The sequence below is a fragment of the Mustelus asterias genome, unplaced genomic scaffold, assembly GCF_964213995.1.
Source record: "Mustelus asterias unplaced genomic scaffold, sMusAst1.hap1.1 HAP1_SCAFFOLD_382, whole genome shotgun sequence".
Taxonomy (NCBI): domain Eukaryota; kingdom Metazoa; phylum Chordata; class Chondrichthyes; order Carcharhiniformes; family Triakidae; genus Mustelus; species Mustelus asterias.
This window is the reverse complement of record NW_027590338.1, coordinates 232,447-246,028: the sequence shown is the minus strand read 5'-3', so window position 1 is coordinate 246,028 and position 13,582 is coordinate 232,447. Positions and strand designations below refer to the sequence as shown.

General features: G+C 45.0%; 1 protein-coding gene across 1 annotated transcript; it reads left to right on the top strand.

Moving 5' to 3' along the window:
- Nucleotides 1-557: 557 nt before the first annotated feature.
- LOC144486529 (uncharacterized) lies at nt 558-1,672 on the top strand. Its single transcript, XM_078204578.1, has one exon. The coding sequence runs from the start codon at nt 953-955 to the stop codon at nt 1,541-1,543; it is 591 nt and encodes a 196-aa protein (XP_078060704.1). The 5' UTR covers nt 558-952; the 3' UTR covers nt 1,544-1,672.
- The last annotated feature ends 11,910 nt before the right edge of the window (nt 1,673-13,582 follow it).

Sequence of the window (13,582 nt, the reverse complement as noted above, 5' to 3'; positions counted from 1 at the left end):
TATCGCTTGTGCTGAGAAATAAAGTCTACTGCTTGGAAGATCGCTGCTCAGACTCTCTGTTTTAAACCGATGTGAACGAATTGTCGTCCTGGGGAACCACGACACTTCCTGCCCTGGACACAGAGAGCTGGAAATCTCCATGCAGGCGGCCAGACAGATATATGTCTATCTGACTGGACTAACAATGTGTGGAATGTACAGACTGGGGGAGCAATGGGTGGGGGCGGGGCTCCCGGGTCCGCGCGCCTGAACCCGGAGACGTCACCGCGGAGCAGAGTGATTGCTATTGGCTGATTCAGGCAGGGCTCCATTGTGCCGTCACAATGACTCAGAGGGGCGTTCCCAGCACACAGTGTCCCATTGGCAGCAATATCGCTGGTTACAGAAGCAGCACACTGCGGATTGGACACCAGCTCAGCGCGGCGGGCGGTCAAAGCCCCGCCCACCCCCACGTGGGCCCGGGCTCCGCCCCCTCATTGTCGACATGCGGCACATTGACCAATGGCAACGCCTGGAGGACCGGATGTGCGCTGTTCCAGTGCACTGGCTCAAGAGCTTTAACCAGTTACACAGCCTGAATAAATAGCACAACATTCACAGCGGGGAGAGACTGTACTCGGTGTGTTCTATGTGTGGGGAGAGACTGTACTCAGTGTGTTCTATGTGTGGGGAGAGACTGTACTCAGTGTGTTCTATGTGTGGGGAGAGACTGTACTCGGTGTGTTCTATGTGTGGGGAGAGACTGTACTCGGTGTGTTCTATGTGTGGGGAGAGACTGTACTCGGTGTGTTCTATGTGTGGGGAGAGACTGTACTCAGTGTGTTCTATGTGTGGGGAGAGACTGTACTCGGTGTGTTCTATGTGTGGGGAGAGACTGTACTCGGTGTGTTCTATGTGTGGATGAGGCTTCAACTAATTGTCCACCCAAGAGAGCGGCAAGGACACCTGCACCATGGAGAAACCATGGAAATATGCAGACTGTGGGAAGAGATACAGATACCCATCTCTGCTGGAAGCTCATCAGCGCAGCCACACTGGGGAGAGGCCGTACACCTGCGCTCAGTGTGGGGAGGGATTCACTCGGTCATCCCACCTGAAGAGACATCAGCGAGTTCACACTGGGGAGAGGCCATTCACCTGCTCTCAGTGTGGGAAGGGTTTCACTCGGCTTTCCAATCTGCGGACACACCAGCGAGTTCACACTGGGGAGAGACCATTCAACTGCTCTCAGTGTGGGGAGGGATTCACTCGATTATCCAACCTGCGGAGACACCAGCGAGTTCACACTGGGGAGAGACCATTCACCTGCTCCCAGTGTGGGAAACGATTCACTCAGTTACGCAGCCTGCAAAGACACCAGCAAGCTCATACTGGGGAGAGGCAGTTCACCTGCTCTCAGTGTCGGAAGGGATTCACTGACTTATGCAGCCTGCGGAGACACCAGCGAGTTCACACTGGGGAGAAACCGTTTACCTGCTCTATGTGTGGGAAGGGCTTCAGAGTTTCATCCAAGCTGCTGAGACACCAACATGTTCACGAGTGATTTCAGGGATTGGATTGTGTTGTTATTGTTTCTGCTCTCAATTACTTCCACAACTGCATTTGTTAAAGTTTATCTGGGGAATTAACCTTGTCTCGAGTCTTCAATTAAAGGTATTTCTGGGAGTTTAAAAAGAGAACTACAAGAACGCTTAAGGAATTTATTTCAGTTATTGTTGTAAAGCACGTGTGAAGTTTCTCTGCTGGTGTATGGATAATATTTGTGGGTTGAATGCTTCAAGCTTTGAGGTCTTCTATCTGTGATTTAAATCAAACAGATTTTAAAAAGGGAACTGTAATTAACAAAGTTTATTTGTTCAGAAGTTATGAACCTGGAGCCATATTTACTGGCCAGAGACAGGATTCCAGGATATTTTACTAAACATGCGGGAATTTTAATCCGGATACAATTCACACATGTGAGAATGAGAGTTTTAATTTGAAATGGTTATTTAAAATTTGGGACATGTGAAATGATTCTGACCAATCCTGTGTTGGATTGATCTTGGGTTAAACTTCCTGTCAGGTCCAAAGATTTATTCCTGATGCAATTGACACAATGAAAAGGAAAATTCTAGAATTGGATACTGAAGGAAAAAGTTTAAAATGTGAGATTATTAAATAGAAATGATTCCCAGACCGTGTGTTCGTTAGATTAAAACAAAGGAAGGGTGCTGATGTCCATTTGAGAACTTTTAATCCACCCCTTTTCAAACCAAGGGAGTCTGGTACCAAAGAAAGCCCAAGGATAGTAGATAAGGGGGTCTGGAAAACATCATGATGGGGCACCTATCTGTTCATGAGGTGATCACAAAACCCCATAATGCCCAGATACTAATTTCATTGCACCTATATATAATTAATGTAATCTATTATCATTCTGATTGGATTGTGTCCAGCTGGGATGAGCTGAGTAGCTGTATAAGAATTGATGGTTTTCTTTGTTGGGTGGAGTTGCACATGGTCAGCCCCTGTGGCTTCTCCCCACTGGGACTGAATAACTCAATAAATTGTTTGTCGATTGAATCAGGATTGAGTGCTGAATGATCTGCAGAGAGATTTGGATAGGCTGAGCGAGTGGGCGAGGATCTGGCAGATGGAATATAACGTTAGCAAATGTGAGGTTATCCACTTTGGAAGAAATAATAGTAAATTGGAATATTATTTAAATGGAGAAAAATTACATCGTGCGACTGTGCAGAGGGACCTGGGGGTCCTTGTGCACGAATCGCAAAAACTCAGTCTGCAGGTGCAGCAGGTGATCAAGAAGGTAAATGGAATGTTGGCCTTTATCGCGAGGGTGATAGAATATAAAAGCAGGGAGGTCTTGCTGCAACTGTACAAGGCACTGGTGAGGCCGCAACTGGAGTACTGTGTGCAGTTTTGGTCCCCTTATTTGCAAAAGGATATATTGGCCTTGGAGGGAGTGCAGAGAAGGTTCACCAGGTTGATACCAGAGATAAGGGGTGTAGCTTATGAGGAGAGATTAAACAGATTGTTCTGTACTCGTTGGAGTTTAGAAGGATGAGGGGTGATCTTATAGAGACATATAAGATAATGAAGGGGCTGGATAGGGTAGAGGTGGAGAGATTCTTTCCACTTCGAAGGGAAACCAGAACTAGAGGGCACAGCCTCAAAATAAGGGGGGGGCCGGTTCAGAACAGAGTTGAGGGGGAACTTCTTCTCTCAGAGGGTAGTGAATCTCTGGAATTCTCTGCCCATTGAAGTGGTGGAGGCTTCCTCGTTGAATATGTTTAAATCGCGGGTAGATAGTTTTCTGATCGATAAGGGAATTAGGGGTTATGGGGAGCAGGCGGGTAAGTGGAACTGATTCGCTTCAGATCAGCCATGATCTTGTTGAATGGCGGGGCAGGCTCGAAGGGCCAGATGTCCTACTCCTGCTCCTATTTCTTATGTTCTTATGATTCTTCTGAGTTCATTCCCTCCAACACAATTCATCCTTGGGAGTGGCCTGATAGGCCGTTGTCCAGACATGTGGACTTTGGGGAACCTTTCATGAATCACATGTGTTTGGTTGTTGTAAATGTGCATTCAAAATGGTTGGAAGCACAGACCATGAGTAATATTCCGGCTCCTGTGACAATAGAGAAGCTCTGTCAAATTTTCGCAAGCCCTGGGTTACCAGATTGGCTTGTTTCAGATAACGACACTCTGTTTACAAGTGAGGTGTTTCAGGAATTCCTGTAAAGGAATGGTCAACGCCATGTGCGTACTGCACCATTTCATCTGGCTACAAATGGTCTCACAGAAAGAGCTGTTCAAACTCTGAAGGAGGGATTGAAGAGAATGGCAGGCGATACTTTAAGAACAAGCTCTCAAGATTTTTGTTCCAGTTTCGCATCACACCACAATCCACAACCGGACACTCTCCTGTGGAATTTTTAGGTAGAAGGTTGAAGTCTCATCTGGATCTGCTTCATCCAGATCTCAGAGCAAAAGTGAGCAGGAGACAAGAGAAGCAGAAGGAGGGACAGGACTACCGCGCCAAAGAGAGGCAGTTCAAACCGGATGATCAGGTTTACTCAGAAACTTTGGGAGTAACCAAAGGTGGTTACCGGGAATAATTTTAAACCAAAGTGGTCCAGTATCTTTGGTGGTGAGACTGTAAAACGGAAGAGTTGTTCGCAGACACCAAGACCATATTCGCTTGCGGTGTGACCCCGAGTCAGGAACAGTTTCAGAGTCAGCAACCATTACTGAGAACATGGCAGAGGGTCATGCTGCTGTGGATGTTCACCAGGAAATGGTTCCAGCTTTGCCAGTTGACTCTGCTGTGGGAGTGGAAGAGGAATGTTCATGTACAGATTCTCAAACAACCTCTTCACCTCCCATTCCAGATCCATCATTACAAGATTTACCAGTGGTATTGTACAGGTTGCAATGCAACCGCAAAGCTCCTGACAGACTTCCGTGTCGTTAAAAACATTACTTTTGTTGTATTTCTGTCCTGATGGGGGATTGAAATTTAAGGGGAGAATTGTTACAGAGTGTTCTTCTCAACCTCTCTCCCTTCTGAGCATGTGCGGGCTTTGGGTGGGGTTTCAGTCTGCAAGTCCAGGCTGGTTCCAATGTTGCCAATTATTTTTAAACTTTGTTATTTATTTATATAAAGAACATCCTGCTTTTAACAATGCATTTGACTCCCTTATCTGTGGACTGAAGTTCCCACAATTGTAAAGCAGGAAATTAGTTAAATGGACAGCCTGAATTGAGAGACAATTAAAGAATAAATGATTCATTAATACAGTTGTTAGGTTGGAAATGTAAATTTGAACACAAAAGTTTATAACGTTTAGAATTATAAAGATCTAAAGAATGTTTAAAATGCTGTGGGAATTATAAAATGTTCCCTTCTGAGGCCGACAGAATAGAAAAAAACAGATAACAAGACTTGTTAGCGTGGCATGGTGCCACAGTGGTTAGCACTGCTGAGTTCAAAACAATCAGGATCCAATTAAACACACTGCACATGGACACACAGTGAGGAAAGTTACAGTAAAATGATATTATAGATTGGGACAATTAAGGGCTTGGGGGAAATAACACAGAGTAAGAACTGTCCACAACTTGGATAGGGGTAAAGAGAGAGCTGGAGAATCTTTTACATCCATGCTTGATCTGTTGCTTGAAGCATCTGTCCTTATGTACGAGTAACCTGGAACTCACGGTGCTCTTTCAGAGGAAAAGATCGAGTAGATGTTACTCCAGGCGGGACCAGAACAGAAATGGAAAATAACGGAGTGAAGTTGAGTGAGGGATCAGAGATAGAGCATGTTTAACAGCTCTCTTGAAAGCCCAGCATGTTAAAGAGCCTGCCAACCCCTCTCACCCACTTTCCCGAAAGTGCATCAATCTCAGCAGGAAATGTCCAGAAAAATCAAATATTTTTACTGATAAAAGTTTATTAATGAAACAGAACATGGTTAAAACAAACAGAAAATGACTTGAGGATCAAAGACAGCCAGAGTAAAGGGATGTTCACAATGTTCTGGACACAAATGGTTTCTCTTCAGCTGCTCTGTCCCCTGTTCCCGTGACTCCTGTCGTGGTTCCCCAGGACGACAATTTATTCACATCGATTAAAACAGAGAGTCTGAGCAGCGATCTTCCAAGCAGTAGACTTTATTTCGCAGCACAACAGAATAAAGTCGGGATGTCCGGAACAATCCGACGAGCCCTCAGGCTTACCGTCTTTTTATGTACATTTCAGCTCCATATCTCAAGATTCTTATCTTACTTTACAACCCGACCTTGATTCTTATCTTACTTTACAACCGGACCTTCCTTTGGCCACCATTGTTTTTAGTTGACTCTTTATCTGTTTTATTCGCGATTGGTCGCTCCCTGTTACATCTCTTTGTTTCTTAAACCATGGTGGTTATAATTCTTGCCCTTATGTAAACTTCTCTGCTTGTACAATAATCGTGGTTTTGCTGACTTAGGCCGAATGTGTTAGAAAAAACATCCTCACTTTATTCTCTCTTTTTATTATGGACCAACATTAAGTTGAACCACTGAGCAGTATTCATTGTTCTCCCAAGTGACTATTGTTTGCTTTCGTTAATTAGTGACTGCTATACTACTTCTCTGCTTCCTCTGCTTTGATCATATCAACTATACTTGATTACATTAGGTCATCCATTCTAGGTTTGATTACGTTAGGTCACACGAGGTTACTTTAGGTTACATACCCATCTCACTACTCACCGAAATCTGCTTTATCATTTCACTAAGACCTATGAATCTGAATTCCATACCTAACTCATACAATATCCAGTACAATTTCCCTTACACTCCCCGCTTTGGACACAGGGACACTGAACCCCGGGGGTCACGTCACCATCAGCCCCAGTCACCCCCTCCCGTGTCCTGATTGATTGGCGGCCCATTTCCCACTCCAGTACCTTCCCATCTCTCTACCAGTGCAGTATCCCAACTGGGGCGCAGGCCCCGTTATTCTCAGCTAAGTTCAGCCCTCAGCTCCGTTGCCTGACTGTCATTGACACGAGCAACAGAGAGACAGAAAGGTGCTCCAGGCTCAAATGGGAAGTCGAAACTTGTGGCTCTAAACCAACGTTTCAACATTTGTCAGCCAAATCCATGTTATTTACACTGGGGAGTTTTTATGATGAGATTAATTGAAGTGTTCGGCTCGTCAGCAAGCTCGAGAAGCACTGATTCCAGATTGTTTAATACTTCTGTCTTGAATCACAAAAGCTTCTCACTTTATCCCCTTCCTGAACTGAATGCCATCATCCTGAGCAGCTGTGGATGTCACCTCTCTGTGTAAACTCCTGCCCCTTTTTATAAAGCTCTCTCATTCCTTATTGTGGGTCAATTCTTTAATGGTTGAGGATCGCTCTGTGATGCAGTGAGTGTTTATCCGGTCAATCAATGTTTCTGATGTCAGTCGGAACGTCCATCGTTACTTTTCACCTGTTTCTTACTCTGTGTTTTATAAAAATAAAGTTTATAAACTTTTACAGAATGCTCAGCTTTAAGGTTTCTGTAGTTGGTGATGAGGTCATCCAAAGGTCAAAGCCTTTCTCTTTTCTACTTCCTGTTTAACTAAGGGGTTGTGTGGAATATTCCATTCAGGGGGAGGTGGTGGGAATGTCTCTGGCCGAGTAATGCAGAGACCCAGCAAAGGATCCGGGGACAGGCAGCTGGTGGGATTTGAATTCAGTGAATCAATCTGGAATTATATAAAGTTAGTGTCAGAAACGGTGACCATGAAACTTTCATCGATTGTTGTAAAAACCTGTCCAGTTCACCCTATTAATGCTCCCTATTAGGGAAGGAAATCTGCCATCCTTACCCGGTCTGGCCTACATGTGAATCCAGACCCACACAGCGATGTGGGTGACTCTTAACTGTCCCTCTGAAATGGCCGAGCAAGTCACTCCGTTCAGGGGCAATTAGGAGATGAGCAACGTGTGCTGGGGCTTTGCCAGCAGTGTCCACATCCCAGGAAAGAATAAAGAATATTCCACGGAAAGTGATGGGTGATTTGAAATGAATTGAAAGTAGGTCAGGAGGTGCTCGTATCGTCCAGAGCTGCTTTTCAATGGATCCTCCTGTTTAAAATAAAAACACATCAGTGTGCCCCTTTCCCAGACACACTCACCTTGGAATATCACAATGCTGTTTTTAAACATTCCTTTGTTAAAGAATCAGTCATTTAGAATTGTGAAACAGACAGAAATTAAATGTTCCGTTTTTCCTGGGATCCTCCTGTGCCTGGCACTGGTGTCCTGAACAAGGTTATTAACATTCTCTGGGTTAAAGGTTCCTCCTGGTTCTTGCTGTCTGTTGTGTCCTTTGTCACAGTCGGTACCAGGACATTTCTATTGAAAGGTTGTTAAGAAATTCCAGTGAATTCCAGCCCCTTGTGTAACGTTCCATTTGGTGTGTGTCAGATTCAGAGATGTCCACGTGTGTGTGAAAAGGGTTCTGGGTAAGGGTTTTAACCCTTCTTTCCCCGTTAGTAACACTGAGCCCTTTATTCAATTCTGAAGTCTAAAGTCCTCATTAGATATCAATTCTACCTGTTATCTACATTTCACCAACCAGTCTATATTTTCATCACAGGACTGCAGTGGGAGCACCGTCAACATCTTACTGACTGGATCGATTTTATCGAGGAGATGATGAAGGTGATCGATGAGGGTAGAGCAGTGGATGTTGTGAACATGGATTTTAGTCAGGCTTTCGACAAGGTCCCTCATGGTCGGCTCATCCAGAAGATTAAGATGCATGGGATTCACGGTCACTTGGCCACTTGGATTCAGAATTGACTTGCCCATAGAAGTCAGGGAGTAGTGGTGGAGGGTGTTTTTCTGACTGGAGGTCCATGACTAGTGGTGTTCTGCAGGGATCCGTACTGGGACGTGCGCTATTTGTGATATATATCAATAACTTGGATGAAAACGTGGATGGGTGGGTTAGTAAGCTTGCAGATGACACAAAACTAGATGGAGTTGTAGATAATGTCAAAGGTTGTCAAAGGATACAGTGGGATGTAGATCAGCTGTAGATATGAGCGGAGAAATGGCAGATGGATTTTAATCCGGGCAAGTGTGAGGTGCTGCACTTTGGGAGATCAAATATTAAGGATAAGTATGCAGTTCATGTACAGAGGTCTTGGGGTTCAAGTCCAGAGCTCCCTGAAATTAGCCACACAAATATTTATCGGTAAAGAAGGCATATGGCATGCTGGCCTTTATTGAGTACAAGAGTCAGCGTGTCATGTTGCAGCTTTATAAAACTTTGTTTGGGCCGCACTTAGAATATTGTGTTCAATTCTGGTCGCCACATTACAGAAAGGATGCAGAGGTTTTGATGAGGGTGCAGAAGAGGTTTCCCAGGATGCTGCCTGGATTGGAGGGTGTGAGCGACTGACAAACGAGGGTTGTTTTCTCGAGAGCGGTGGAGGGTGAGGGGAGATCTGATAGCAGTCTATAAAATGAGAGACAGAGAATCTTTTCCCCCAGAGTTGATATGTCTAATACCAGGGAGCATGCACTTAAGGTGAGATGGGGAAAGTTCAAAGGAGATGTGAGAGGTAAGGTTTTTACACAGAGAGTGGTAGGTGTCTGGAATGCGCTGCTAGGAGTGGTGGTGGAGGCAGATACGATAGGGGCGTTTAAGGGGGTTTTAAATAAGCACATGAATATGCAAGGAATAGAGGAATATGGACCAAGGGCAGGCAGAAAGGAAGAGTTTAATTTGACATCATGTTCGACACAACATGGTGGGCTGAAGGGTCTGTTCCTGTGCTGTACTGTTCTATGTTCTATTTGTGATCTCCATTTAGAAAAAGGAAACAGAGGCACTGGAGAAGGGGCAAGAAAGATTCACAAGAATAATCCCAGAACTGTCATCACTTCTGAACTCACTGGTGTTTCACCAAGTTTGCTGACTGAGTGAATCCCTTCCCAGTCAGAGCAGGTGACCAGCCTCTGCCTGGTGTGAACTCACTGGTGGGACATTAGTTCCCGAGAGCTTTTGAAGCCGCGCCCACATTTAAAGGGTCTCTCCTGGGTGTGATGATGTTGTGTCTGGGCAGGCTGGATAACTGAGTAAATCCTTTCGCACACACCGAGCAGGTGAATGGTTTCTCCCCGGTGTGAACTCACTGGTGTTTCAGCAGTGTTGGTGATATTCTAAACCTCCTTGAACAGTGAGAGCAGCTGAACGGCCTCTCCCCGGTGTGAATGTGCTCGGGGATCATCAGTTCCTGAGAGCTTCTGAAGCCGGCCTCTCGGGCAGAGCATTAAAGGGGCTCTCCTTGGAGTGAGTGGCTTTGTGTTTCAGCAGGCTGGATGAAGCAGTGAATCCCTTCCCACACACACAGCAGGGGAATGGTCTCTCCCCAGTGTGAACTCGCTGGTGTACCCGCAGGCTGGATGACCATTTAAACGTCTTTGTGCAGTGAGAGCAGCTGAATGGTCTTTCCTCAGTGTGAATGCGCTGGTGGGACACCAGATCCTGAGAGCTTCTGAATCCGCTCCCACAGTCAGAGCATTTAAACGGTCTCTCATTGCTGTGAGTGAGATTGTGTCTGCACAGGTAGAATGACTGAGTGAATCCCTTCCCACACACCGAGCAGGTGAATGGATTCTCCCCAGTGTGAACTCGCTGGTGTACCCGCAGGGCGGATGACCATTTAAACCTCTTTGAGCAGTGAGAGCAGCTGAACGGTCTCTCCTCAGTGTGAGTGCGCTGGTGGGACACCAGATCCTGAGAGCTTCTGAATCCGCTCCCACAGTCAGTGCATTTAAACGGTCTCTCATTGGTGTGAGTGAGATTGTGTCTGCGCAGGTGGGATGAATGAGTGAATCCCTTCCCACACACAGAGCAGGTGAACGGCCTCTCCCCAGTGTGACTGCGTTTATGAATTTCCAGTACAGATGGGTATCTGAATCCCTTTCCACAGTCCCCACATTTCCACGGTTTCTCCATGGTGCGGGTGTCCTTGTGACTCTCCAGGTTAAACAATCAGTTAAATCTCACACAGAACACGGGTACAGTCTCTCCCGCTATGAATGCTGCGATGTATTTTCAGGCAGTGTAACTGGTTAAAGCTCTTTCCACACTCAGTGCACTGGAACACACTCACTCGGGTGTGTGTATCTCAGTGCATTCCTAGTCACAGTGATGTTTACAATCTTTTGAAGCCAAGAGGCTAAACAAACATTTCTCCTGCTAGATTCAAAGGCCAATGATATTCAGTTCCCAAGAAGTCGAGTCACTCTGTCAGATCTCGATGTGATGTTGGAGATTTCTGTCTGATTTCTCCTTGTCTAATATCCTGTAAGTCAATTTAGAAAAAACATCGTAATTCAGAATACGATCGAAATTCAAATCGACATTTCTAGTTTCTATGGAGCATTCATTAAAGACACAGTCATGGAGCATTAAACTTGCCGAGCAGGGCCTCCCGTATCAGCACACAGGCAGCTGCTTTGTGAGACTGCCGGCAGTACAGACAAGTCAGAGATAAGGGTGTCCTCAGAAGTGGGATTCATTGTGAAAGCTCAGGGACGGTTGATAAGATGCAGCAATTCTATGATTCTAATGAACATTCTTTCCTCTCTCATTCCCCAAAAGCCGTAAATCTCCATCCCACACACTCTCCCTCCATTCTCACTCTTCTGTATCTAATATTCACCCTCCCAATTCTCCTGAAGGTGCTGATTGAGGCTGATTGACAGATCCATGCTCACTGCTTCCTGTCCAGCACAGAAATCATAACAAATAGGAGCTGCAGTCAGCATTCGGCCCATCGAGTCTGCTCAACCATTCATTCAGATTATTGGTTGATCAACCTCTGCATTATTTTCCCCACACTGTCCCCCATATCCATCGATATCTTCAATATCCAGAAACCTATCAATCCCTCTCTTGAAAATTCTTGATGACTGAGGCTCTGTAGTCCTCTGGGGTAGAGAATCCAAAACATCACCACGTCCTTGAGTGAAGAAATCCTTCCTCATCTGAGCTTTCTCTCCATTTTCCAGCCTGTTCCCAATAATTATTGACTCCCTTGTCATTCAAAAACTGTCTAACTCATCCTTGAATATATTCAATCCCTCCACTGGTCCCTATGGAAGAGAAATCTAGACACTAACAATTCTCTGAGGGAAGAGATTGTTGGAAATATATAATATAACTGCAGTCCAAAATTACACAGCCAGATATAATAAGTGTATTTTATTACAGAGCTATAAATAATATATCGAATCTGTACCATATAACAACAGGGGAGCTGATAGCCTCGTGGTATTATCGCTAGACTATTAATCCAGAAACTCAGCTGATGTTCTGGGGACCCAGGTTTGAACCCTGCCACAGCAGATGGTGGAATTTGAATTTAAATACAAAATCTAGAATTAAGAATCTACTGATGACCATGAAACCATTGTCGATTGACCAAAAAACCCATCTGGTTCATTAATGTGCTTTAGGGAAGGAAATCTGCCATCCTTACCCAGTCTGGCCTACATGTGACTCCAGAGCCACAGCAATGTGGTTGACTCTCAAACAGCTTCTGAAATGGCCGAGCGAGTGTAAGGGAAATTGTACTGGATATTGTATGAGTTTAGTATGGAATTCAGATTCATAGGTCTTAGTGAAATGATAAAGTAGATTTAGGTGAGTAGTGAGATGGGTATGTAACCAATGTAACCTAAAGTAACTTCGTGTGACCTAATGTGATCAAGTATAGATGACATGCTCAAGGCAGAGGAAACAGGGAAGTAAATGGCAGTCACTGATTAGCAAAAGCAGACAATAGTCACTTAAGAAAACAATGAATACTGCTCAGTGGTCTAACTTAATGTTGGACCATAAAAGTCAGCAAAGAGGATGTCTTTTCTAACACATTCGGCCTAAGTCAGCAAAGAGGATGTTTTTTTCTAACACATTCGGCCTAAGTCAGCAAAAACTACGATTATTGTGCAAGCAGACAGTTGAGGTAAGGGCAGAGATATAACCACCATGGTTTAAGAAACAAAGAAATGTAACAGGGAGCGACAAATCGCGAATAAAACGGATAAAGGGTCAACTAAAAACAATGGTGGCCAAAGAAACAAGGTCAGGCTGTAAAGTAAGATAAGAAACAAGGACAGGATGTAAAAGTGAGATAAGAATCCTGAGATATGAAGCTGAAATGTATTTAAAGACTGAAAGCCTGAGGGCTCTTTGGATTGCTCCGGAGATCCCGACTTTATTCTGCTTGTGCTGCGAAATAAAGTCTATTGCTTGAAAGATCACTGCTCAGACTCTCTGTTTTAATCGATGTGAATAAATTGTCGTCCTGGGGAACCACGACAAAATTGGCACTGCGAGCAGGGTTGGTGAGAGATCGCCCAGAAAAGCATCTGGAAGGAGTGGCGGAGACGGTGGTCCGACCGGAACCGAGAAGTCCCCAGCCGGCCTTCTGTCAACAAGGTAAGCAGACTTGCATGCATGTAAATCCTTGTTGTCAGAAAGGGGTTTTCTCGAGGCCCGGTGCGCCCGGCTCTCTGCTGGTCCTGGATCTCCCCAACCCAAAAAGATATCCTGCACAGGTAAAACCAAATTGTGTAAAAATTTTGAGAGACTGAGTCTGATCCGAAGAGCAGAATTTTTGCATGCAAAAGCGCGCTGCGAATACTGTATTGTCTGTGAATGGGTAAAAAGTGAGACGGGAAAAAGGCTGAAAGCTAAAGTAATGCAATTAGGTTAAGTCGAGCGGTTTGGAGCAGGTTTTTCAGGTCACGACTTGCCCAGAAGAGAGTAAGTGTGGGAAAATCTGCCAGCCCAAACCTACCCAGGACCTCGGGTAAGGGACGTCAACCGAGAGGGAGAGAGATCAGTGAGAGATCACTCTCTGACCTAATGCAGTAGTCAAAAGCACAGGAGTGAATTTTAACCCCAGGAAAGGGGAGTAGCAGCTAGAATAGAGGAAGTAAAAGACCAATTTGAACAAACTGGTCTGAGGTAACAGCGTGGAGAACAGAAATAAGAGGAGAGTCGG

What these genes read in the sequence shown, in the direction of transcription:
- LOC144486529 (XM_078204578.1), top strand. Translation starts at nt 953, where the DNA reads ATGGAGAAACCATGGAAATATGCAGACTGTGGGAAGAGATACAGATAC.